Source organism: Mya arenaria, chromosome 4 (genome assembly GCF_026914265.1).
Source record: "Mya arenaria isolate MELC-2E11 chromosome 4, ASM2691426v1".
NCBI classification, from domain to species: domain Eukaryota; kingdom Metazoa; phylum Mollusca; class Bivalvia; order Myida; family Myidae; genus Mya; species Mya arenaria.
Genome location: NC_069125.1, coordinates 53783670 through 53811663, shown reverse-complemented (window position 1 = coordinate 53811663; position 27994 = coordinate 53783670). Strand labels below are relative to the sequence as shown.

At 35.4% G+C, this 27994-nt stretch overlaps 1 protein-coding gene across 1 annotated transcript; it reads right to left on the bottom strand.

Moving 5' to 3' along the window:
• Positions 1-476: 476 nt before the first annotated feature.
• Positions 477-27047, bottom strand: LOC128230916 (aquaporin-10-like). The gene is made up of 8 exons (XM_052943342.1): positions 26995-27047; positions 25407-25512; positions 13359-13485; positions 11920-12057; positions 10820-10938; positions 9469-9683; positions 4215-4395; positions 477-821 (listed from the first exon to the last, which is right to left on the bottom strand). Exons 2-8 carry the CDS (start codon positions 25500-25502, stop codon positions 477-479), a joined length of 1221 nt encoding a protein of 406 aa, XP_052799302.1. The 5' UTR covers positions 25503-25512; positions 26995-27047.
• Positions 27048-27994: the final 947 nt, after the last annotated feature.

Sequence of the window (27994 nt, the reverse complement as noted above, 5' to 3'; positions counted from 1 at the left end):
ATATATATATATATATATATATATATATATACATATATATATATATATATATATATATTTCTGATTTTCCAAAACTTGATGTTATCACTCGACTTCACACATTTCCTAGTTCATTGTTTGTGTCTTAACCCAAATTTCTTTGTTGCAAAGTTTGGTGAGCCTGCAAATAAATATCCTCCTCATTTCAGAAGTATCAGTGTGTCTAATCGTTTTACTATTGGGAAAACTATATAAATTGGAAAAAAAACATGCGACATTTTTGCAAAACAATATTAAAAGCTTTGGCCTAAAATAGTATTTTGTTGTTGTCGGAACTATAATATAAATTGAATAGATTTGTTCATAAATTCCTTCTTTCACTCATAAGTCTCCGCCTTTTGATGTAAACGATGGAACTATCTGACAGCCATCTGTCACCGACAATGATTGCAAAGTTGTGACCTCCGCTTTGCTGATACCATCGGAACTTAACGTGATTATGTAATACCCCCTGCAATTGTGGTCGAGTCCCCTGCGATTGAGGTCGAGTCCCCGGCGATTGTGGTGCAGTCCCCAGCGATTGTGGTCGAGTCCCCTGCGATTGTGGTACAGGCCCCTGCGATTGTGGTAAAGTCCCCTGTGATTGTGGTCGAGTCTCCTGGAATGCGGTTTAGTCCCCTCCGATTGTGGTACAGTACCCTGCGATTGTGTAACACCCCCTGCGATTCTGGTCGAGTTATCTGCGATTGTGGTACAGTCACCTGCGATTGTGTAACACCCCCTGCGATTGTGGTCGAATTTCCTGCGATTGTTGTCGATTCCCCTGCGATTGTGTAACACCCCTTGCGATTGTGGTCGAATTTTCTGCGATTGTTGTCGAATTTCCTGCGATTATTGTCGAGTCCCCTGCACTTGTGTAACCCCCCCCCCCCCTGCGATTGTGGTCAAATTTCCTGCGATTGTGGTGCAGTCCCCTGCGAAGCATTTCTCGTGTTTAGCGTCATTTTCTGGCAGATACTCCACATAGAAATCGGGAACTTAAATATGACCGTTAGGATAAGGGATTTCGACCAGCAATTTCGATTAAGGTTCGAGGCCGACTCTACTCTAGTTAACTGATTTTCGCACCTTTTGTTTAAAATGAATGTGCCCGTCAGTCACGCAACTTAAAAATGAAGGAAGATTAGTTTGTAAAAAGAGTTTTTCAAAAGTGAAAGAGATAAGTTATTATATAAATCGTGTTTTGACAAAAAGAATATAATGTTGAATAATTGGCCAGTTGCCAAAGTAATTACTGCAGGTTTGAAGAGGTTTTTACGTTAATCCGTTAAACAAAGTAACCATGTACTTTTATCTTTTGATAAGATAAAATCTTGTTATTGGTCAGCTGATTGTTTAATCGACAACTGGTGACTTTTCTATTACCGTTCTTAATCTTTGTAAGGCAATTTTATGATCAAAGAACACACCATTATCTTTAAAATGTGCGAAAGGCTTTCCACGTGCCTCCTATTCCTGTCCGAGTTTAACGACCTATCATATCTTGTGGACCTGTCTCGAGGATCAGTGGAAAAAATATTACGAAACTAATAAATGCAGGAAGTGCCCAAGGGATGTGATTGCTTCTTTAACAGCTGTTGGTCGTTAGAGTTTGAGATTCTGTGAGGTATTGTTTGACATCGCCTTCTTACAAAAAATTCAGGTAGTAGTGACTAAGTTTTTAAGGGGCTCTACGCTCGTAAGTAAGAAAATGTCGTTTATAATAGATAATGAGAGACGTCGTTGGGTTTCATAAATATTCTTTATCAAAACCGATCCCGCTTACTATGTTTAAACCCGCTTCAACTTCTACAAAAACAGTTTATTTACCGTTTTCCATTTTTGGTATATATATAAATATATGTTTTTTAACAAATAAGTAGAAAGCTTTGAGAATATCTGAGTATGCAAACTGGGTTGTATCTGCAACCGGCATCACAATTGATCCATCGAAATAGTTCATGAATATTGTGGTTCTAGGGTCAAAACCGATCGCAAACAAAATTCCGCGTACATAAACACACGTTCGCTCATTGGATGCCATTCTTCTCTATTTGCAACGTAGGCGTTTTGCCACGTCGACGGCTAAACACTATCGATAATTAAGTTTTTATGCATCTTTGTTGAAAATATATCGAAAGTTTAGGGGTGACTACACAGTCACGTTAAGTCTCCATTCGTGTCACATTGTTGATACGACATCAGTATGACATGGCTAGAATCATGTCGGCCGACCGCTTGCTCTCCGATATTTATAAAAACAACATCACCCAGACTAGACTCAATTATTGAAATCAGTTTTCATAACTGTTGATATATATTTAATGGATAACTCAGATTACTATATTTACGGGTGAAGGACTGACACCTGACGGTTGTCCGTTGGGTACGTCTATCGTTTGGGACATTTTTATGAGGGGCTTGTGATTGAGTAATTTAGAAAAAACAAGACAAGACTAATGGAAGATACGGAAATTCCCCGACGTAGAATTAACTGCGGTGTAAGGAATTAGATGTGTCTAACTGGGAAACTCTTATTAAAGCATACAATTTCAAAATCCCAATTAAAGAGGATGGGATACATTTTTCTGATGCCGGCAATGCCTTATATTTTTTATTTTTTTATAAAGAACATCATTCATAAGGTTTTATTTGAGTTTTTATTGAGTTTTAACAGAATGGATATTAACAATTTCTGTGTTGCTCATGGGATGTTTTGGAATGGTTCAGTTTGGAATGCTTACGTGGAAAAATATTTGTGTTGTTTTTGGGCAGTGTTGGCTCTCTCATAGCCTACTATGGCATACGGAGCATTCGAACCGTTCTTATTATGCGACAATTCTACGACTTTAAACAATTGGTTTAGCCGCTGAGCACTTTTATGTTGAGCCATAGGGCATATTTGATATTGTAGCCGTTGAGCCCACATGTCCATAAACTTCGATTTGTTGTCAGTAAGGTGGTTTAAGTATGCATATCTATATCAGCGGTGCTTACCGTTCTTACAAATAGTATTCACAGAAATATTCTATTAAATACACGTAGAAAGTACGCATGCCATTACCAGATTAGTAGACTTGTCATTTGTGTGTTACAAGTAGTGTGTTATTCAAAAGACAATGCCGAGTACTGGCAAACCATTAAATGAAACTCATGTAACCGAATAGATGGTGTTTTGTGTACTTACTTCATGACATTCTTAGTACTGGAAGGTTTTATAATATATATAATCCGATAATGGTTTTTCCCTGGACATTTTCTAAAGGCGAGTGGCGGGATCGCGATGGCCCTAATATGATATAGAATGACATATTTCAATCGATTATCAACACTCGCTTCACACCTTTACGCTCAACGATGTAACGCTATGTCACACAGCATTATAAAATGAAGACACAGTGGTTTGATGGGAAATAACTCCTGCTCTGTTGCCATATGGTCTGTACAAAATGTATTCATATTTAACAAAAACAAAAAAAAAAACAGATTTGTCAAAGGGGTCACTCCTACCAACCATCTAGTATAAAATAACTACGAATTACTGCAGTTTAGCAAAGTCAGAAAATATCGAAATGCCTAAATATCGGAAAGTGAAACAATTTGATCGAAGTGTTTTAATTACGAAAAAATGCGAAGAAAAGTACACAAACGAAATGTTGCAAAAACAAACTTGCAGTTCACTTCACTCAAATCTTTCAATAACAAAGACAATTCTCAAATAAATATTTTAGGTTGGATATCACTAAATGTGTACAGGTCATATGACACTAAAGCAGGACTTCATTTCCATCAAAACCATTGTGAACGTCATGATGTGATGCAAATGAATGAAATAACTCACAAATATACTTCTGGTTAGTAAAATGTCTTGGATATTGTTTATTTATGTAACAAACATTGGGAAAAAAAACAGAAATAAATTACAAACACAAATAATGACCAGGTATATCACTCTTGCAATGAAATGTAACATAACGTAGAATAATAATGTAAGACCAGTAATCGTCCACTGAAAAGTACAACACAATGGGGCCCATGTTTACATATGCCTCAAGTAAAAATGTCCTACTTGAGACTTCACTCAAGCCTGGACCATGAAGACCAAGGAAGCACACGCATTCAACTTATACTACAATCAGCAATCTATTCAAGTCATGCTAGCTATCTGTAGTAATCGTAGTATGTAAAGTGTCTACGGAGGACATGTTGGATTTGTACTCCTTTAAAACTGCTGGCGCTGAAATCGACTGGGAATCAAATTGTCGACTAGCAACTGTTTCCAGGTGGTTCCCAACCATCATCTGATACACGAATGGTCCAAGAATGGCGCCCACGAGCCCACCCAGTGGAGGAACAAAGGCCCAGGTGTCGTGTATACTGAAAATGAAATAAAAATGTAGAAATAATATATTTTCAGAGTTTTGAAAAATCAATAAGAAAGAAATGTAACATAAAACATCAACATATTTTTAGTATTTTACCTCGACATGTTAAATATTGTTCATTTCGTTTGGAAAGTGTTAATTTGTAGTTATATTTGTTCGTAATTTGATATAATGTATGTCCTGGTTGAAAGAAGGTTAAAAATGCATTAATATATCCATGACATTTACATTGTTTTATGTTTGCCCTTTAACACATCGTACGAGCATAGTAGTTTTTCAGCCTGTGTTAGTTGATATACTCATTCGATATACTAAGTTACCACCATTACTTTTCACCTACTTGACAAAACACAAATGATTATATTAAAACACAGTGGCAGGATTTACACATAATGCCTTTTCATATATATCACTTTGTTATATTTGTCGATAGAGTTCAAGTTTTTTTCCTTTAAAAAGACGTATGGACCGGTCGACGTATGGACCGGTAGGAAAAACAGGTCATTTGTTTACTATAGTCGATTTTCTTAAATGTTCACACTGTTTTTACAATTATACAATTCAATAGAGTACATTACTTTGTATATTATTTACACCTTGAGCTGCCAATTGACCCTGCTACTCCCCAAGGGGGAATTTTGAAGGTTATGATTTTCTTAAAGCTTAAGCAAAACGCCACAAAATGAGATATGTTTACGCTCTAAGGGAGGGGGCATAAGTGAGTAACGGACTTTTAAACTACGTTACCCTAAGTAGTTACTTTTAAGTTTTATCTTTACTATTTCTTCTATGTATAATGAACGTTTATGAGATAAAAGTTGGTAAATCATCGTTCTTAAGTTCGATGAAGGTTTTCTTATAATTCATACCGCGCTAATTGGTGAAAATTACGTTACTGTTAAAACGTAACATAAAAAGCAACGTTTTTTATAGGGATAATATGTTACACAGAGTGCTTATACAAATAAGGTCATGTTATTTTGCTTGGTAAAAGAAGTATTATACCATATTTTAAATACGTATTAGACGATTTCATCAATAAATCTGTAAACTTTCTTATGATTGTGCAGATAACGAGTGTGTGATTTACGTTACTTTTAGTCATATTTGACGATTGATGCTGGTAAATTATGAATACCCTTTACACAATTAATTGCTTTAGTTATACACACATTATATTCTTGTTTATTTCTAATTTGAACCAGTGATAAAACCTACATAACCATGATTACGTTACTTAGGCAAAAACAATGAATATTATTGTTAAGTTTCATGTGGAAAATGGGTAAGATCAAATAGAGTTGCAATCAATTAAACGTTGAAACACAATAATATAAAACATATGTATTTGTTCAACATAACTTGTATAAAGGCATAAATATATATATATATTTAATTAATACTCAATACAGCGTGAAAATTCATTAAAATGCAGTTTACAAACATAAACATAAATTGATAAATAAGTGGAAAAACTAAATTTTGTAAGATAAATTAGATTTAAAATTGCGCTCATGGAATGGGCTAGGCAACTATGGAATAGGTCATTAAAATTCAATTGTGAACAAAACTGCCCTTTTCCTATGGTCAATTTACATGGTCCTTAGAAACTGCTGATAAAATGGCTTTTAAAACCATGTCAGGATGTTGCACAAACGAATGTCGGCAATGCAACACTTCAAAGCCTACCATGAGTACCTGATACATTCGGAAAGCAGGTTGATTACCCTGATTGAGTCAAGTAAGTTGAATGAAAAAAAAGAACTGCGCCAATATTATTGATATCTTGTCCCGAAACAAGAACTCCTACGGATGGATGGCTTTTATGGGTAACAATGACATACTAGTTACCTAAATGTCATGTTTACTTTTCGACCAGTGGAAAATTGACAACTTTGCAGAAAACTTTTGAGACCCTGTTGTTTTAAGAGAAATATGTTAAAATCTTACAAGGCTTGAAGGTGCCAATGTTGAAATATTTCACAAGAAGGCATTGTTTTCATCCTTACAAGAGGCAGGCATTAAAACGTGCATTGTTAGATCTCCAGATGTCCTAGTGGTTTAAGCGAGGTATTTCAGGTTTTTTCATACTGGTGTGGGCAGCATTTTTCTTTGGAAATGAAATTGGTCAAAACAAAGGAGAAGATATTTGTTCAGTAATATTAAAAGCCATTCTTATAGCATAACTTCACAAGATGTGGTACAACAATGGCGCCCCTTTAAATCCTATAAAAGGGCTATTACCAATTCCATATGGGTTCACTGTCTAAACTTTGTCACATTATTAAAAGAATGGAATGCTTTGTCTGCTTAATGGTAAACCAAAATATAACAGGTGAACAAATTGAGATATGACACATTCTGCAAAAAAAAGAAACCTAGGTTCTCAAGGTTTCTCTCTAGACACCTATAACAGTATCAGCATGAGTTGTAGAGCACCCCTTAAAATGCATGGTCAACTATCAATTGTACGTCTGGCAATACTTCCATGAAAATTACCCACTACATCTTTGAGATATAAAATGAAGTGGTTGGATAAAAGTGCCAAGTAGTATCGAAAACGTGTGGACATTTGGTAAGTTTGTTTCACAAGAACTTATTAAAAGTTTGTGTACTAGGTAGGAAGAAAATTACAGTGACTCGGAAAAGGATGTTGAGGAAGTGGAGCTTGATAATATGACTGACATAGTATTTGAAGATGAATCTGATACAATCTAGAGCAGGATGTTGCTATATTACGAGCATATCGGTTAAAGTGACACTCTTATTCAAAATCAATACACGCACATGTATAACAAACATAGATTTTAAGTGAAAAACCTTTTACTTCTGAAACTTACTCAATAATCCATTTTTGGTAAATATTATTTACTGATAACAAGATTGTAATAGTGTATTTAATATCTTAACGCGCAGTTTTCTAAGATTGGTGAGTACTAAAGATTTACTGTGATCTATTTTCGTCTCATACGGTTGAAATACCGTGTTGTCTGCCTCTACACTCGGTATCCTTTATAAGAACAATTGTTTTCGACGTTTATTTATCCCCTTTGGTTTATTAAAACATTTGTATTATTTGTGGTAAATCATATTTGTGAGTAAGAGCACATCTTTAAAAGTATAACGAACATTAAATGAAGTTACTTGACTTCACTGACTGCAGAATGTTTTTCAAAATTTAACTATAATGAATAATATTAAAAACGTGTAGACATTTTTTTCATGTAAAATATGCAAAATTGGTAAGATGTATGAGCATTAAAATGTGTCACGTATATGACACATACTGTTAACAAAATTAATGTCAAGTTGTTTTAATGTCATGTAAGAGAACTGTATGTAAAGGAACACACGGGCGTGTACAGCAAATTTCTAGACTGTGATTGTTAACATATTGTATACAATTATAATCATATATTGTCCCGTTGCATGGTTAAGGATATTATTGTAAACACTGGTAACGTAAACTACAATTGACAGATGCAATAGTATTCCCATGTAAGAATGTAATTTATATTTCTAATCCATTAACATAAAATATATAGGAGTGGTATGTTATGACTTATCGAGTCAAAATGTCAAGTCATGTAATTGAAATTTGAAGTAAAGTTTTTTATATGCAGAATAGCATTTTTTGTGATATATCTTTAATTTAAATTTAATGATGTAATGATCGTTCATTTTGTTTTTGCAATTTAATCTTTCATAACAGAAAAGAATTGTGATGTGAAAAGTGTGAAGTTAATAAATCTAGTCCTCTTTACTTAGGAATTGTCTGTAACGTATTTTTTTACAAAGTAACGTATTCTACATGCACATTCATCAGAAAATATGATTGTTTATCTAAATTATATTTGTAATTTGCTTTGTGTCATAAACAAGGATCACTGTATAGATAGGATTGCAAAATGACGATAAATGCTCATTGTAGGCATTATTTGTTTAATATATATAAACAGCCAACATACTTTTCTGATGATGTAATGTAATATTAATGTGAAAGTTTAACTTGACATTATGTTTTATTCATCAGTTCTGTCTGAAGTTTAATGTCTAATTAAAGATTTCTCATCAAATTGATGCAGTTTATTTTGATGCTTGTTTTTCGTCATAATATATTGCAAGTTTTGAAGTAAGTAAATTACAGTATAGTGAGCCATGAAACATCTTTGTTTTTAGCTGAAAAACTATTGGTGTGTAACATAATGTCATATATTATTGAATTAAAACAGTTTTCTACACTTTTTTATCTAAACGACAGTATTTTACAAGTGAAAGCTATGGTCGAAAGTTTAAAATTGTTTGGTAACGAACTTTAAAATACTGTAGTTTTTAAACGCCCCAACGGCCAAGGCGTAAACATGTCTTAAAATGTTTGTAAGATGATACACTTTCATAAAATCATGGTCTACAAAATTCCCCCTGGGTTGTGGGGGAGCAAAACCCTTTTCCGCTCATAGTATAATAAGGTTATGATAGTATACGACCAGAGATACTTCACTTAGGTAAATGACTTATTAAGTTAATATGATTTACGAAACCGGCACAGTCGTCTTCGGATTACACAGAGAAAAGTAATATATATTTTTTCCACATAATGCATCTACATTTGGAAATTGATTCCACTAACAGAATCTATATTCGGTATTTGCTTCCACTAGTTGTTTTCTACAGTTGGCAGATGATTCCATTGAATCTTAATATGGCATACATTTCCGCTTTTTCTACCACAATCACGATCTACTTGTCATACATGAACTAGGTTTTCAATGAGTGGTTCCTCTTATTGACGTTTCCTGTTGTTAGGTAGATAATGTTTTTTGCTTCAAGCTTAGTATAAATATGAATAAAGACTGTATATTGTATAATGGAACAAATAAGTAAGATATATGATTTGATCAAACGAGCTGAACCTTTTATCTAAATTAGTTTTTTTGTTATTTTCTATAATGTTTCACAATAATATACTTCCATTGTTTTTGCTAAGAGAAAAACAGGTTCATGATTTTGCAATGAATGTGTTTAAAAAAAAAACACCATTAGTAGTAATTAAATTTGCACAAACCTGAATACTTCCGGACCGTAGATGATAGCTGCAAAACATCTGCCCGACAGGTCAAGGGATGTGTTAATTGCTGCCCCAGTCTGTACACCGAAAGTCATAACGATGCCAAACAGCATCGGCACGAACACCAGTGGTATCAGGTCCTTGTTGGTTCCCGCGTTGTTCGGGTCCGTTATGGCAGCGATCGCACCTGTTAACAGTGACGTTCCCATCACCTTAAAATAAGAGCATATGCAAGCGTACGATGGCATGAATTAACATATTTATGATTAGGAATGGGCGGATTGAAGTAGCGAACGAAGCTTTCTTAATCATTTAAGTTTTAATTCAAGTCATCTTACTGACTAAGAATGCAACCTGATTGGCTGTCACAACGTAGGAGTTGTGTATCTGATGAGTAGTAGTGGGAGGTTGAAATTCTTAATGAGTATGCCTAATACTTGATCATTGCCTAAATGCAATTCCATTGATTGTAGATTTAGATTGTTATCTAATGATAGTTATTTTGCTGCATGTGCCGTCTGCCTGTGTTGTTTGTACGCACTGTGCCGCTTGTTGAGTGTGTGCAGGGGGTCCAACGTGAAATGTGTTCGCCGAATTTTAAGTGAGGGAAATTGTTTGAAGCCGAATAAAATGGCGGCGTTGAAAGGAATTTCGGTGTTTCAAGGATGTATTTTCACCTTCTCCCTCACTTAAAATTCGGCGAACACATTTCACGTTGGACCCCCTGGTGTGTAAGGACTTTAAAAAGGTGCGTTGTTAATGCTTTATTTAATACTGCAATTGTTCCTGTGGTTTTCATTTCATTAACAATAGCTTCCTCATTACATCAATCGAATTATTTTTACTAAACTAAGGTCGGTCCTGCCAAGTGTATTTGAAATAAACACTGCAGATCGAAAGTGACGGGACAAGCCCGAAGCTTAAACATTAAAACTAACGCCTTTTAGAAGCATAAGGTTGTATCAGGACGGACATGGTTCATCAGCCAAGGCTCGTAATATGCGTGTGTTGGATATATTTGTATGCAATGCCTGGAGCCACACCCCAGTGTTGAATAAAACCGCCATTAATTAGCCAAATAAGCCGACGCTGCTCGTTTATATTTTCTGCAAATTCTTGCTTATTATTACATTTCTTCTAATCAATACAAACTAATGGCAAAGCACGTTTTTTTAAAGCATTGACTGAAAAATGCAACAAAACTCGACAGTAACTAAGACGACGTAATAACATTCCATTAACTTTGGAATCAAAAATAAAGTCAGTGGAAATTCAATTCTGTAAAATCAGGGACAGAAGATCTATAAGTATCTTCAAAGATTAAACAAGTCATTTTGCGGATACTTACAATGTCAAAGAAGCCCGTTGCCCTGGTGATACTAGCGTGCGGAAATGAAGTAAACAGTTGTGCAGTGGCAAAGTCACCGCTGACAACACGTGTCCCTCCGTCGTATGCATCTATAAGATCTGCAAAACATTCGTACTAGATTTATTTTACATTGACACAATGTTTTTCCAAAATGTCTTCAAGATTTCGTTACTTATAGTTCAAAGGCATTTTTAATAATATGATAAGCATTCAAATGAGCACGTGGATTGGAAGAGGGTGATACAAAGCCTGTACTTCTGACCAACAATTTGACAGCGTGTAGCCTATGCAAATCATATGCCATACACATAGGCTCTTTGACTATCGAATTAAGACAAACAGATTTTAAGGATGTTTTGTTCTGGCTTATCTATTGTAAACTGTTTCTGACATTTATTTTAAAAGAGTTTTAACCAGTTTATTCCAAAACAGACATTGTCAAAGAAATTGTAGACGACGAGGAAGAAAAGGCACGACCAACGGTCACGACCGAATATACTTGGAATTTGTCAGATATAATAATAAGCCGGTTTACCTATATGAAGTTTTATGATAGCAAAATTAATTATGGAATTGTTCAAACATTAGTTTAGTGGTATTTAACCATGTCAGCAGTAAGCTCCCCGTAAAGTGTTGCCTCAGTCAATCACCTTTGAGTTTTATCTCAAGTGGCACTAAACAGCCAATCGCGATGCTTTGTAGCCATTACCGATATATTTTAGGCGTGGGCGAAAACATCGGCATTTTATTGTAGTTATCAAAAAATCCACCACCACCAGCTCCACCACCCGTTGAATTATCTGTCAGTATAACAAGGTCGAGACATGAGCCGATTCAACCCGGCCTGTGACTTAGAACCTTGACATTGGACAATACATAAATATCCACATGCTATGCTCGTAATTCACTTAATGATGCTAAATGATGTATTGATGATTATTCACAATCCGTTTTGTCACAGACGCCATCGGAAGCGCTACTCACGTTTCAAAGATCATTTTTCAATCTACCGACGGATCTCAATTAAGTTTAAAAAAACGTCCGTCGGCGCTTACTGCGCTTCCTTGAGCATGTGTTACCTTCATATATGTAGTAAGTTGTCGCCGCAGCGAGGAATGCACCCACCATCTCTGCAATGATATATAGCGGAAGTTTCCTCCATCTCATCTTTCCGAGCAGACAGAACATCAGGGATACATTTGGGTTCGCGCTTCCTCCTGACAAAACAATAACAATCATAAACTAGGTAAATACCTTATACAGTTTGGGTATACCACGTGATAAATTGCGTCATAAAGGCTACATCGGAAGGCAACATTTTGCTTCGAATAAAGACTTCAAACAAAGATTTCTATTTCTTCACCATTTTAAATGAAACATAGCGCAGTCTACGCCGCTTACGGAGCCCCACCTTCGGTCTTTCATTAGAGTTTGATTGAGAGTTTTGTTTTCTAAAACACGTCGATAAACCTTTTTTAAACAATACGGCCGGCTGACTGAGCACTGTCAAAAATATTTATAATTATTTTGGAAACAGGTTTGCCGAAGTGTTTGATGAAACTAATCAGCTTTTCAAACTCCGGTAATAAAACGGAGGCGGATGTCTTTAAGCGGCATAGACTGCCCTTTGTTTCATTTAATTGGTGTAATAAAAGAAAAGTTGTCTTTGTTTTATGTCTTTATTTAAGCAAAATGTTGCTTTCCGACGTAGCATATATGACGTAATTTATCACGTGGTATACACACACTTTTATATAGTGTCACAACTTTTTAAGGTTTGCGATGGCAGGTTTTATTTTAACACAAACATTTGTTAATATGATTGTTGAACGCTCAATATTAAACTCATTTAAAAATAGTCAAAACAGTGAAATGACTGTATGTTTCATTGGTCACTTTGTTTTATGACGAATATTGTTTTTAAAGATGTTTAAATTCCTTCATAAAGATAAGACTAGGAAAAGGTGTAAGAAAGGATATCAATGAAACAGATTAATGCATGCTTTTAAAATATTTTAATTTACAGATTTCTTAACGTTGAAGTAAGATAAATGATACACTTCCGTCGTGCTTTAATAGAAGCCATAAGCAGGTTTTCACATACAATTAAAATAATTGTCTTCTTTCGTACCGATGTTGTTTGGCATCGTTATGACAATCATGTTCAAGACGTATTTTTTCATTCTGTTAAGTTTTTAATATCATATATTTCTAGAAACATTTCTTTAAATGGTGACTTTGATCACGTTGTATCACTTTGGTATCATTTGCATGCAGACGAGTTGTACAACATATAAAAATTAAGCACGCCACTTCCCAAGCTCCTCCTATTAGGCAGACACATGCACACACACACACACACACACACACACACACCAACACACACGCACACACACGCGCGCACAAGCGCACACATAGGCACGCACACACACGCGCACATACACGCGCACACACGCAGGCACACACGCACACTCACACACACTCGCACACACACGCGCACACACAACAGTGTACACACCTGATGCTCCTAGACCTGCATATACAGCGATCATCAGCCCAACCCCTCCAGCCAAGGCCCTGCCCGTGGGTGAGCTTGCAGACCCGTGGGACAGCAGGTCTTGCGCTCCGGACGCGTACACGAACATCTGAAGTGCGATTGGGGATTATATTGATTAAGAAGCATGTTTTCTGTAGCAGTTATTGCCAGCAAGGCCTTGCCTGTGACCTCACCCCCCCCCCCCATGTAATCGGGGTACCGGGTCCTGTAATACAAAAGCAATTGATATAGCGATGCATGCATGCATTATAAAGTATTGTCTTTATATCCAGCAGGCCTTTGAATGGGCCGCATGTATACCCGCCAGGATACGTGCCGTGTTGAATAGACAACACTCTTCTAATGAAAGTAGTTCTGTTTTCCCCTGCAGCGGAAGTGTCAGCTAGCCAATTCATTTCAACTCATCACAGTTGAATCGTTCATTAAGAATGAATTCCCAAGCGGATGAGAATTAACCTTATAAATACGAATGGCTTTTCATTAAGAATAAATCCTTTTATTTTCTCCATGACGACGGACATCCTAGAGCTAATTTTAAGACTGTATTTATTCTAATCGTAACTGATAGTATGGCCAATTATTTCCCGACTAAAAATAACCTTTGAACGTTTTATGCATACAACTTTAAAGAGATTCCGCGAAAACGTTTGACGTCGTAAATTTTGGTTCGTGGTATAGGCGCAAAATGGAAAATTGGTTGACTGGCATAAATTTCTTGTTTATGAATCTTTTTATTTAAGAAGGTATATATAAGACCATTGATAAAACAATTGAAGTAGCAGACGAGATAGCACAACTCGTTTCGATTTCTAGAGGTATCATATATTTCTGTAAATTTTGATTTCAGACAAAATGCCACAAATCAACAATTTTCAGGAAAGGATATAAATGCATTATTCCACTGTCGTGTACATAAACATCCGTTTTTCAAAAAAATACGTATACGGCATTAGGCCAATATAAATTAATTGCTAGATTTACATCACAATTTTCGTTTAAATGGGGGCGGGGTGACTTTTTTCTTAGATAACTGTTTATCGTTGAATATGTGTTCATGCTAATTGCATAAAAGACCATAAACATGTGTTTCTAGTCAAACCACGAACACAGTCATAACAATTCTCCTTTTTTACATGTGAATGTTATACATCGACACTGTATAAACAAGCGACGTTCCCGGACAGTACCAGACCGATACGCAAATACAGACCCATGTTCAACATTTTAATTTAAAATATTAAATTTAAGGATCGGCGGAAAAAGAGATGGTGGGCGGGGATGAAAATCTAGCGATTAATTTATAGTCGCCCTATAGCATAGTCGATTAATACGAATACTTCTTTAACAGACGTCAATGAAGAATCGCCTAACAGAACTCACGTGTCACTGCCAGTTGTTTATAGTTTCATTCCTGAACTAAAGAACGAAGAGGCTCAGTAATATTACTCGTATAAATCTGATTTTATCATTTACACGTAATAATAATATCTAAGTCTTGAAATAGTATTATTTCTTTTGTTATATATCTTATTGACATTTTCAGAAAAGTCTGCGTTCAATATATTTCTCGTAAAACATTTAATAGCAATTGTTGCTTCTCGCTTATTAATGATTGTAGTGACAATACTCTTCTATTAAGCTGGTTCTTTGCTACAATAATTGGATTCAAAAGACCATATTTCCAGGAGATTTAACAATAACCCATAGATCAAATTATAACAAAATGTTTATGGTTTTTAAAACTTTTCATTTCGATAAAATAATTGGAATCGTATATCAGCTTCATATACGAGAAAAAGGCAATACCTTTTGTGAAATTAATTAAACTACATGTATACACAGATCTTTGTCTAGTCAACAACATCATCCCTTATTAATGAATTTCTCATGTTGCACAAAGCTGCAACTACACGAACAGTTTTATCTGCATTATGTAATGTTTTTATACTGTATTTAGTGTTCAACAGTCTAAAAGACTTCATTCGCATGATAGCGCGCTCAACATGAATTATTTCAGCCGCAATCCTTCTAGAGTCAATGGTCTCCTGTTCGGATAGCTACGACCGACCCTTCATAAATGCAGGAATATTCAGTTTGACTCTACGGCTACACATATCCTCACCTATTGTGAAACCACGATCAGCCATTACTTCATCCCCAGGCAGCAAATAGTCCAAAAATCCACAATTTTTAGTGATGAAATTGTCACTTGCCCGTCCACCATACAATGGTGAGATGTACATTATAAATCCACTTGGAGCTATCGCAATCAAAAATTTGGCAGTGTTATTACTTTTATATGTACTCCAAGTCTGAGCCCTTGCTTTTAATGAAAATGGTCTTTGAATAAAAATTTCAGAACAGTCTATTATGCAGGTTGTCTTTGGAAATGATGTTTTAAAGGAATTTGGTAATGTTCTTCGAATAGTATCTCTGGGCAACCATACCACACAATGTGACAGATGTTGGGACATTACATTGATCCATGACTTAAAAACATTGCTCATGAGTTGGTGAGACACACCAAAACGTCTGCCGGTGTCTTCGAATGTGAGTGCAAGCCTTAATCTTAACAGCACTGAGAGGATTTGGTTTAGAACACCCATTCTGTATGGGAAACCTTTTCCATAAGTTGACAATGTTGAAATTAATGTCATGAACACTGAGAGGCTCAATCCTGTGTAAAAACGAGAGTCCGAGTCTGTTGGTATGTTTTCAAAACCAAATTCCGCAGAAAAATGCTGAGTAGATACCGTCTTTGTTTTAAGAGAATACCAGTAAGTGTGGTCATGGGCCACCAAATCAATAGTCTGTGTACTGCTGTCTACTAGCTTAGGCTTATTGGCATTATGGCAGTGTTGTGGGTATTTCTGACAACAGATGCTTAAACATTGCTGACAGTCCGTAAAGGCTTCATCAGCATCAGTGATTGGGGTAGCTGTCAACATTTCGTCAGGAGGACAGCTCACTTTTGGACTTGGTCGTTTTTCAGGAGTTGATAATGGATCAGGTTGTGGCTGTGACTGTCTTGGACTTGAATTTTCATTAGGTTCTAGACGGAGTCTCTTCAAAGGTCTACGTCCAGGTGTCTTTGGCGTCACTGGTCGATATCCCATTTTTCAACACGGGGATTGGGTTTTGCTTTGTAGGGCGGCCATCTATAAAGTGCTTCGAACAAACCTGAAAATACAGATTTTTTTACACCTTAATTAATGAAAACATGTTTTAACATCATTTCTTAATTTAATGTTGCCGACAATAAGTGTGGTGCTTTTCCATTTTTAAGGGTGGCTGTTCACCATAGTGGTTATGGTACTGTATACATAATACATAATATAAAAAATATGACACAGTAACTCCATTTTTTCCAAAATTTAGCATAACTCACCACTGACTTGATAGGAGGGTCAAAGCCTTTCCTGTTGATGGATTTCAACCACTGGAGGCGATTTTCTTCCGATGCCGGTATGCAGTGGAATTTGAACGGTACAAGACATGGACAGTCTTTGCCATTTACATCATAATGAAACTGGCAGGGGGAATTTTCCCAGTCGTAAAGTTTCTTCTGGTTATTGCTACAATTAACCACAACACACTGCCTTCCACCACCTCGTTTATATGGCATAATTATCCGATATTTTATCGATTCTAGATAATTTGACAGATTATTGGTTTTTCACTTCCGATATGGCGGACAAGTAAATTGAAGAGCATTTGACAGGGGAGATAATTCGTACTGTACTATTAAATAGAATCGTCTATAAAAGCTGACCTTCGCTATCAAAATGTACAAGGTAAAACAAATATGCAGCAATAACTACAGCAGCTATTAAGAAGTATGATTGAGTTGTTTAATTGCTAGGTAAATACTTTTTATTGTTAGAAGGAAATATTTCCTTTGATTCTCCACTAAATATGCCATAAACTGGCCGATTTCACGTTGTTAACCACGAAAAACGTATACATGTTATAAAACCAATATAAAAGGCTTTTAAAAACATTTGAAATGACATTTTGCAAACGTTGAGCAGGATTTGACGTTACATAAGAAGCACTTTAGGTGCTAATTGGGACGAGCACTCCCTCCGGAAGAACCGCAATTATAGGCTCCAAACGGGGTATTGGGAAATGGGGCTTTTGGGGACCTCCTTCAAGAACACTTTGGTTAAAATGTTGCATTTCGTGTAATATACACTTTCATGTTTGAGTTATTGACAGTATTTCATTTTGGGAACATTATTTTAGATTTGACATACTTGTCTGCCTTGATTATTTGCAATTCATATATCAAAAGATGCCGACAAACATTAATTATTTACACTAATAAGGTATTTTAAACACATGTGTAACATTCTAGTTGTAGTTTTATCACGGCTTATCTATTTCCGAACCAAGAATGACTAAAGTTATAGTTTTAAAAAAGAGTTAACATTATTCAACATACCAGCACGTAGTCTGCATGTTTATAAACATTTTTACGAAAAGCATTAGAATTCATTGTCCAGAGTATCTGAATTGTATCAATTCTTGTAACGATTTTTGTCATATTACTAGTCTGAAATATGTTTTCGTTTAAACTGCTGGGAAGACAACGCGTTGCCCTTTGTAAGTATATGTAAGTGATAAATTTTGGCAAAATTGGAGCAGCGACGTCGCAGTAAATAAGTCTTTAATTTCTATATAATTTTATTGTGTTCTGTTTGTTTTTCCTTGTCCAAAAGGCCGCTAGAAATGTAGTGATTTTTAATTGTTCCGAGTTTAGTTTTAGAGCGCCTTGATTAAACGAAAAGGTTTCAGACGAACGTTGAAACGGTCGTGTGAAGGTCCTTTTTTCCAAGGTTTACTTGTCAGGCGTTTTCCTGAACCGCAGATAGAATCTGCTCGTATTAGCGCAGGAAGTCTTGCTACCGAAAATGCTTCCACTCAACAAGTACATGCAGTTTATATTGGCACCGGATCGGTGTCCAACCAGCTATATAGCAGCTCATCTTGGCGCCGGCAGAACGGCTACCCAATCTGCATCAACAGGGCGAAGACCTATTATTTGCGCCGACAGAACGGCTACCGGATCTGCATCTACTTAGTCTGTATCCCATTTCGGCGCCGGGTTACGGCTACCCGATCTCCACCCATTCAGCAAGCAGATAATCTCGGTGCCGGTGGTAAAGCTCGGGACCTGCATCTATCCTGTAAGCAGCCCATTTCGGTTTCGGCGGTACGGTTACCGGATTCTCACCCACCCAGAATCGGCACCGCAAGCTGCCCGTCTTGAAGAGCATTAGAATAACGGACATATGATCACTGTATTGATATTGACTGTACTCTCTGTCACACTCCCAACACATGCCGGTATACGATGAGAATACCATTTGTCAGTTGAAACGTTACATGGATGTTCTACAAATTATCTACAATACTGTCCAGCCAAATACGCCTTGCCCGAGTTGTTGCGACATTAATACGAAACCTCATCAATGCTGCATACAAATGTCAGTTTTGGACTATTGTGGACTATTATGGACATCAGCTAACGACAGAAAACCGGGTGGTTACGGTAGAAAAAGTGCATTATTGCATAAAATGTGTGTTTTCGGTCCGTTATCGTGGTGTGTTAAAACGCAAAAACCCGGGCGTTATCGGTAGAAAACGTGCATTATTCAGTAAATTCACGTGCCGTTAATGACCGGCTTTTGTTTTACATAAGGGCTTCCAGGACTCGCATCATAACAATGGCAGCTGAGCGACCTGGTTTCTGACCGAAAGTGGGTCAACGATGCCATCTTTAGCACAAAAACAAATTTCAGCATATATAGCTGTATACAAATATCAACAAATTAAATAAACCGCATCTAACTTACATATTTTCTTCTGGGTTGTCTTTTCCTGGCAAGGTGATGTGTGTTTACTAAATAATAAGTATCTTCCATGGCCGAGAGTGTAAGATAGGTTCATTCCGACCCGAGCGTAAGGTGTTTTGCGGAAACGAGGTTTACCGAGTTTCCGCAAAACACCCTACGCGAGGGTCGGGATGAAACTATCTTACACGAGCGGCTATGGTAGATGCTTTTTCTCCCACCTCAGTTAAACAAAATTAATTAAAAATGTAATTTTTGCTGGAACTCTTTTGTGCTTAGGGAAAATAATTGCGAATGGATATGCGATAGTACGTGGTTGTCATGGATACGCGCGCAGTGATCCAGTTAATGTTAATAGTCAAATCGGTCTTTTTAAATAGTTCTAAGGAGAATGAAGCATTATTTCTTGAATGGTGCGTAAAAACTGTTTTATGGTGACATTTGAAGCGAGAAATAATTAATCAGCATTCTAAATATTACCATAAGACAAGATTTCCTTGATACTACTAACGACAGTCTTCAACAAGGGAGGTAATTATAATGTGGTGACTATTAAAAAGGAGTTCCATACGGGCATTTTATCTTCGCCCGTGGGCAAGATAAGAATATCTAGCATGGTTAAATTATTGGATCTACTTATCTGAGGTGGGAGAAAGTACTTTCTGCAGTTGTTTTGACTATTTGTTTCCATTAAAAGCACTAAATTAAGTCTAAAACGTTCAACTCCTCCGACTTTAGTTATTTCTGTCAATTTTATTCAGAACATACGACTTATATGGACATGATTCCATTACGTCGTATGCAATGAACAAAGAAATTTCAAATATTTTTTCTCTGATGCTGAATATGCTGTACATTTTATCAAGAACATGTTTACAAAATTTTCAGGCTTAAATTAGTTGTTAAAACAAATAATGGTTAAAGTAGGACTATATCGATAACTAATCGATTACCCAATAGCTATTGTGTGTAAATAATCCCAGTAATCCAGTCAATTTCCAAAAAATCAAACACTTTCCAAACAAATGAACACTGCAAAAAATGGCGTCGAAACAAAATGCAACTGCCGAGCTTAATGTAAAACTTTTTCAATGACATCACTCATGACGTCACACAAGCACCTGTTATGGAGATTATTTTGAACTAACTGTTTGTGCATTTTCGTGACATTAAACAGCCTTTTTAAACACAAACGTTTCTCATGGTGTGTATTTTATGCAATAATAGCGATAATACACCTTTTTTCGGTCGTTACCATCTGTAAAGGCCCTTAAAATAGTTTACAACCCTCGTGCTACGCACTCGGGCTGTTAACCATTTTGCGGGCCTTTGCAGATGATAACGACCTCAAAAAGGTGTATTAACCCTATATTGTTCACAAATTCTCACGCCGTCAACATACGCATAACCGGGCCAAGTAATTAATTACCGGATTGTCCGGATTTTTTTAATATGATTTTCAATGAAATAGATAAACTGAGTAATATTGATAGGTATATTATTTGTGGGGACTATAACTTAGTGCTTAACCCAGAGTTAGACTATAAAAACTATAGAACGATTCACCATAATGTTAAAGCCAGGAAAAGATTATTAAACATAATTTATGAAAGAAACATACTAGATCCATATAGAGAATTACACGGAGAGAATAAAACTTACACTTGGAGAAGAATAAACCCTTTTCAGCAGGGAAGACTTGACTTATTTTTGATATCAAATAATATGATAAATCTTGTTAGAAAATGTGAAACAGATATGTGTTATAAGTCTGATCATTCAATTATTACTTTAGAGTTATGTTTTTCTACAGCCAAGCATGGTAAAGGCCTTTGGAAATTGAATAACTCACTTTTATTAGAGATTGAATATTTAGAATGTATTAAAAAAAAGATTGATGATGTAATTTTACAATACTGTATTCCTGTATATGATAGTGTTGCTGTGATAGAAATGGATAGGTCAGAAATACAGTTTGTAATTAACGATGAACTATTTTTAGAAACTTTGTTAATGGAAATTAGAGGTAAAACTATATCATTTGCTAGCTACAAGTCTAAAAAAAGAAATCAACAAGAACAAATATTGCTAAATGATATTTTAAAATTACAAAGTATTTTGACGGAAGATAATAAAGAACAGTTATTAATTCTAGAGTCTGAGTTAAATGAACTAAGAAGCAATAAGCTTAAGGGCTATGTTATTAGATCTAGAGCAGACTGGATAGACAATGGCGAGAAGGCTACCTCATATTTTTGCAATTTAGAAAAGAAAACTATTGCTGATAAACATATTCCATTTATTGAAAAAGATGATGGTTCTTTTATTTATGAACAAGATGAAATTCTGAAAGAGTCTTACAAATTTTATGAAAATCTTTACAGTGAAAGGGAATCTGTTGATCTTGATCTTCAAGAAGAATTAGATAAATGTGTTTATAATGTATTAAACAAACACCAGAGAGACTCCTTAGAGGGCCTTCTGACATATGATAAAATATCAAATACTTTAAAAGTTATGAAAAATGATAAAAGTCCGGGAAGCGATGGATTTACAGTAAATTTTTATAAAATGTTTTGGAAAAATATTGGCAATTTTGTTGTTAGAGCAATAAACCATGCCTTTAAGTGTAATTCATTTTCTAGAAATATAAAGTTAGGTACGATTGTGTGTATTCCAAAGGAAAATAAACCTAAACAATTCTTGAAAAATTGGAGACCTATTACTTTGCTTAACGTCGTTTATAAGATAGCTTCAGGTAGCATAGCAAATAGATTGAAAACTGTATTAGATGTTTTAGTTTCCAAAGACCAAACAGGATTTGTTAAAGGTCGTAATATGAGTGAAAACACTAGGTTATTGTATGATGTAATGAAATTGTGTGATGATAAGAACATTCCTGGACTCATTATGCTGATTGACTTTGAAAAGGCATTTGATTCTATATCCTTTAATTTTATTGAGAAAACTTTAGCATTTTTTAAGTTTGGTGATACTTTTAAAAGCTGGATTAAAATGTTTCTATATAATACTGAAGTTGCTGTTCAGTTAAATGGATACTTGTCAGATTTTTTTAAGATAGGTAGAGGCTGTCGACAGGGAGATCCAATATCTCCATATTTATTTATTTTATGTGCAGAAATCCTTTCTATAAAGATAAGACATTGTGAAGACATAAAAGGTATATGTATTGATGGAAAGGAATACAAGATTTCTTTATTTGCGGACGATACAACTTTATTATTAGATTGTACAGAGAAAACGGTGAAAACTGTCATAGAGGAGTTGTATAGATTTTCACAATTTTCAGGTCTAAAAGTAATTTTTGATAAGACAAAGTTGGTTTGGATTGGAACACAAAAATATTCTGCCAGATCTACTAAAACAAAATTTAAGTTGTCATGGGGTGATACTAGATTTAAACTACTGGGTGTACAGTTTGATGTAGATCTTAACAAAATGTGTAACCTTAATTTTGATGAGAAACTGTTGAAAGTGAAGAATAGCATTGAATATTGGAAAAGAAGAAAGTTAACACCTATAGGGAGACTAACTGTCGTAAAGACAATTTTATTACCACTGTTTACACACTTATTTATCAGCTTACCTAATCCACCAAATGCTTTTATGAAACAACTCAATGATTTATTCTCTGAGTTTGTATGGGGTGGAAAACCTAAGATAAAAAGTACCGTATTTGTGAAAGATTTTACAGAAGGTGGTATTAAAATGATAGATGTAGCGAGTTATATGTATAGTTTAAAAGTAAAATGGTTTAAAAATTATTTAGTACATAATGAAAGTAAATGTTTTAAAGTGATGGAGAGTTTATTTGATGTTGATAAGATGTTTAAATTTGGTAAAATGTATTGTGAAAATATTTGCCAAAAATTGTCAAATGTATTTTGGATAGATGTTGTAAAAGCATATATGTTATATATAGATAAAATATGTATAGACACTGTAAAACAATTTTTGCATATGCCTTTATTCTATAACCATAACTTTAAAAATGGAAACTATGTATTTATGCATGCATTATTTATTAAGGGGTTACACTACGTAAAAGACTTATTCGATCTAAATGGTAGAATGTATGATCTAAGTGCTTTAGAATTTATTGTTGGCAAAAAATTGAACTTTTTACATTATAATGGACTTACATCTGCAATAGATTCATATATGAAGAAAAAGAACATTATGTTAAGAGACACTGACTTTGCTCTTTGCAAAAATCCATGTATAAATTGTTTTTATATCCTATATTGGTAAAACAGGACCTCAATAGATTTCTTTACAACACGTTTATTAAAAACACTGAAAAACCAACTAGCCAACAAAAGTGGGTGTTATTATATGAAAATATCAATATTAAATGGAAAATTGCATATAGCTATGTATTTTATTGCACAAGAGATTCATATATTCAATGGTTACAAACAAGAATAGTTCACAGAATACTTCCAACAAAGTCGTTGCTATATAAAATGAAACAAGTTGACGATAACCTATGCTCTTTTTGTGAAAGCAGTGAAGAAACTCTGCTCCATCTTTTTGGGATTGTAATAAAATACAGCCTTTGCTACAGCATATTTTACGAAAAATGAATTCCATTGATCCAAATATTGTCATAAATAGTATGTTTGTTTTGCTAGGGTCTGGAAAAAATAATTTTAGTTTTGATTTATTGTTCCTAGAATTTAAAAAATTCATATTCCTTTGTAAAAGAAAAAAAATAGTTCCAACAGTACATGGATTTAATAATAGCCTTAGACTGGCTTTGGATATTTATAATAACACAAACTTATCAGTTAAGGAAAGAAGTAATTGGACAGTTGTAGAACGTTTTCTACTTTAAACTACATTTTCATTGAAATTATTTATACTTGAATTTAAGTTAAATATTTAAGCATACAAATGAGAATATGTGATGTACTTGCATGTTTTGTTTTCTTTTTTATCTTTTTTTTCCTTAGTTTATAATCATGGATATTTGTACAGTGTTTTAAAAACGATACAATAGAGCACGTATGAACGTTACTTTTCATGATTGTATATACTGTTGTACCTATTGTACCTATTGTTCTGAATAAACGAAAGTGTCCCTAAAAAAAAAAAAAAAAAAAAAAAAAAAAAAAAAGTAATTCATTACCTGACGTACGGATGTGTTGACGCCCAAGATGATGATTATCAGAGAAGGCACCATAAATACAACTTTCAATACTTTATTTTTTTTGCGACATTTCATTTAAAATCGCCACCACCAGCCGTCCTGTTTTTGAATTTCAAGATTAAGCAATATTTTATAACATTACATTAATCACTCTCGTTGGCACGATTTTAAGCGAGAGTGTAGTTTTGAGTTGTGGCGGAACCGGAACATCCGGATAAAACCCAAATGTCCGGCTTTGTGACCACAAACCAAACTCAAGTGCGCTTATGCCGGCAATCGAATCCGGGTCGCCTAGGTGAGAAGCGAGTGCGCTAACCGGACAATCGGCCTAGGTGAGAAGCGGGTGCATTAACCGGATAATCGGCCTAGGTGAGAAGCGAGTGCGCTAACCGGACAATCGGCCTAGGTGAGAAGCGAGTGCGCTAACCGGACAAACGGCCAGGTGAGAAGCGAGTGCACTAACCGGAAGTGAGAAACGGGTGCACTAACCGGACAATCAGCCTAGGTGAGAAGCGAGTACGCTAGCCGCACAATCGGCCTAGGTGAGAAGCGAGTCCGCTAGCCGGACAATCGGCCTAGGTGAGAAGCGAGTGCGCTAACCGGACAAACGGCCAGGTGAGAAGCGAGTGCACTAACCGGAAGTGAGAAACGGGTGCACTAACCGGACAATCAGCCTAGGTGAGAAGCGAGTACGCTAGCCGCACAATCGGCCTAGGTGGGAAGCGAGTGCGCTAACTGGACAATCGGCCTAGGTGAGAAGCGAGTGCGCTAACCGGACAATCGGCCTAGGTGGGAAGCGAGTGCGCTAAGCGGACAACAGGCCTATGTGATGCAACTGATATCATGGGAATTGTTTTACAGTTGAACGAAACGAGTTTACTCCTAAGTTTAAGACGTTTGTTAAATACGGTCCCTTAATTTCTATTTTATAAAACATGCTCTTTACTGAATAGGCACTAACAGTAAACACCTACGCCTTACAGCGAGTATGAAGGTGCTGAGTAGCTCTGACAGCGCGTCCGTCACCCACGTGTTCCGAATCCTCAGTCCCAGACGATGAAAGGTGAACGCCTGCATAGCCGGTTACCTAGGTAACAAGATATAGAATATATCTTTCCAAATACAAAATACGACAAAATGAATATGTAGCAACGCGACGGTTTAATAACATTTTACATGAAGATGAACATTGCGCTGTATCATCGTTATGGTTCGTATCAAAATCATCGGGCCACGAGCTTCTTTATTTGTTTTTTGTTTTCTTATTTTGTTTACAATTAGCATAGCTATATTCCATTATGGCAAAATGGCAAGCGAAGTTAGCCGTCTTATAGTGCATTGAGTAGACGATTTTAATGGATACCCAAATACTTAATGGACACTCTTTGCATAAATGAGTGTTGTTCTTTTTTCGTTTGTGTTTCTTATCTGTGGCATTTTTATTTGTGGCCGTGTGATCTTTATAAGAACCACTTTGATGATAAAGCGCTTGGGCACTGTTTGAGGTAAAGTTCTCGTTAACTGGTTTAACCCAACTCCAGTTTCACTGACCGGTCACATGCAGTAATATATTTCTTGATAAACAATGTACATGGAATGATATCGATGAAATCTGTGTTTGTTGTTTTATGTTTCTATCGCTGATTGCTTGCTAGGCGTTCATTCGTTTATCTTTAACGACTTTAAATTAATGACTTAATTGCTAGATTTTCACTGCCCCTTTAATTTTATCGACTGAAATAAAAATGTTGAACTGGAGTCTGTATTTGCATATCGGTCAAGTACTGTCCTGGCGTGGCGTTTATTCATACCAGCTGATGTCGATGTAACCATTCTTGCAATTAATTTTTATTGGCCTAAACAATATATATTTTCCATCGCATTCTGCACGATTTGAAATAATAAGGGGAAAACATAGTAAACTCACTATAAAAGCTGACAATTTAGACTTAGGTAAACAATTAAAACATCAGCAAAATGCTTCGACGACACGTTAACTATACGAACGAAGCTTTTATGTACAACTTGTGGTCTGTGCAACAATTAAAATAATTAATGTTCGACATAAAAATATATGTTATGTTTCCGCCAGCGTGCCAAAACTACTTGTCAGTGCACTGAAAAAAGCAATTTTTGTGATTTAAAATGCAACAACGAGCTTAACCGTAATTATGAAAAACGTTGCATAGACCAAATTGTAAAACGTAATCATGTCAATAAAACACACATATAAGAAAAAACAAACTAATGTACAGGACGCACGGGTAAGTGGTTGAATTAAACAGAAACTTGTGCACACAATGTGGCTTAATTAGCATGTTTTTTTCTTGAATTCAAAATGACCATTTTATGCTTAACTAGAATTATAGAATTAAGAGTGCATGATTTTTTTGCAATTCAATTCATCCATTTCAAATTAAACTTGCAATAAAGCACAGTGACAATTGTTGACATACCTGTTTCACAAGAACATCAAAGAATTAAAAAAGTTGCGTCATTTTTATTGCAAATTCAAATCAGCCATTTCAAATTAAACTTGCAATAAATCACAGTGACATTACTGACCTACCTGTTTCACAAAAACATCCACAAAGAGAAGTGTACAGGACTAATAGATTATCGCTGTTATTGAACACACAAGGTTTGCACAAGGGTTCGAGTCGTTATCCCAGAGACAAGAGTGACATCCGCGCCCGTCCTACTTCGCGCCGTACATTACTAGGTTGCCATGTTTTAGACAGCCGAGGATAGTATACATGGATGACCTTACACCGTTTATAAATGAGGTGTTTTCACTTCTTATGATAAACTAAAACAAATTATACATATTCGAGTCATAGTCAGGTCAGAAAGGAATTAATTGCTTGATATCTCATATTTGACAGACAGTCAGAGAGAGAGAGAGAGGACACTCATCTCGGTTGTTGACTTATTTTCGCAGCGAACATTATTTCATTTTTTCATATCAAATGTTAATCAAGATATTTTCCAAAAATAATGTACAACCAAAAATAGAAAAAAGGAAGATCAAAAGTAAGAACACTAAAATGCATTAGTTTATTGTAACGTGCGCTGACAGTTATATGACAGGTGAAGTGAAATAAGGTTATTCCGTCTTCAAACATAATTATAAATATGCACACTAATACAATGAAAACTACATTCAAGGGCATATATAACAATGCTGTTTTTAATTTGTAACTAGACAGGATTGACATGAGTAATTGTTGTAAATGAGTTTCTCGATGTGCTGTCAAATCGAAACAATTATCAATGTTCGAAGATGCTGCATAACTTTCACTATAAGTCAAGGAGACAGTTGAACGAGACATTCAGTTGTCAGCAAACGTTTTTTTACCTCCCTAATGATTTTATTTAATGCATTGTGTTTCATCAAATGGTTTACTTCAGTTATATTCAAATATCAAAATATTCATATTTACAGGTTATAAAAATTACGAAAATAAAAGGAGGTTCCTAAAATATATAAAAACGACGCTAGTTGATTTTTTTTGTTGATTTTTGTAGTCATGGATTATATCATTAACACTTATTTGATGATTTTCAAC

Bases quoted from the DNA above. Each gene is read 5' to 3' on its own strand.
- LOC128230916 (XM_052943342.1), bottom strand. From the start codon at position 25,502: ATGCAGGCGTTCACCTTTCATCGTCTGGGACTGAGGATTCGGAACACG. The intron at 13,486-25,406 runs GTAAGGCGTAGG...ATCGCACTTCAG, and splicing joins TCAGCACCTTCATACTCGCT to ATGTTCGTGTACGCGTCCGG. The intron at 9,684-10,819 runs GTAAGTATCCGC...TCTTATTTTAAG, and splicing joins CAACGGGCTTCTTTGACATT to GTGATGGGAACGTCACTGTT.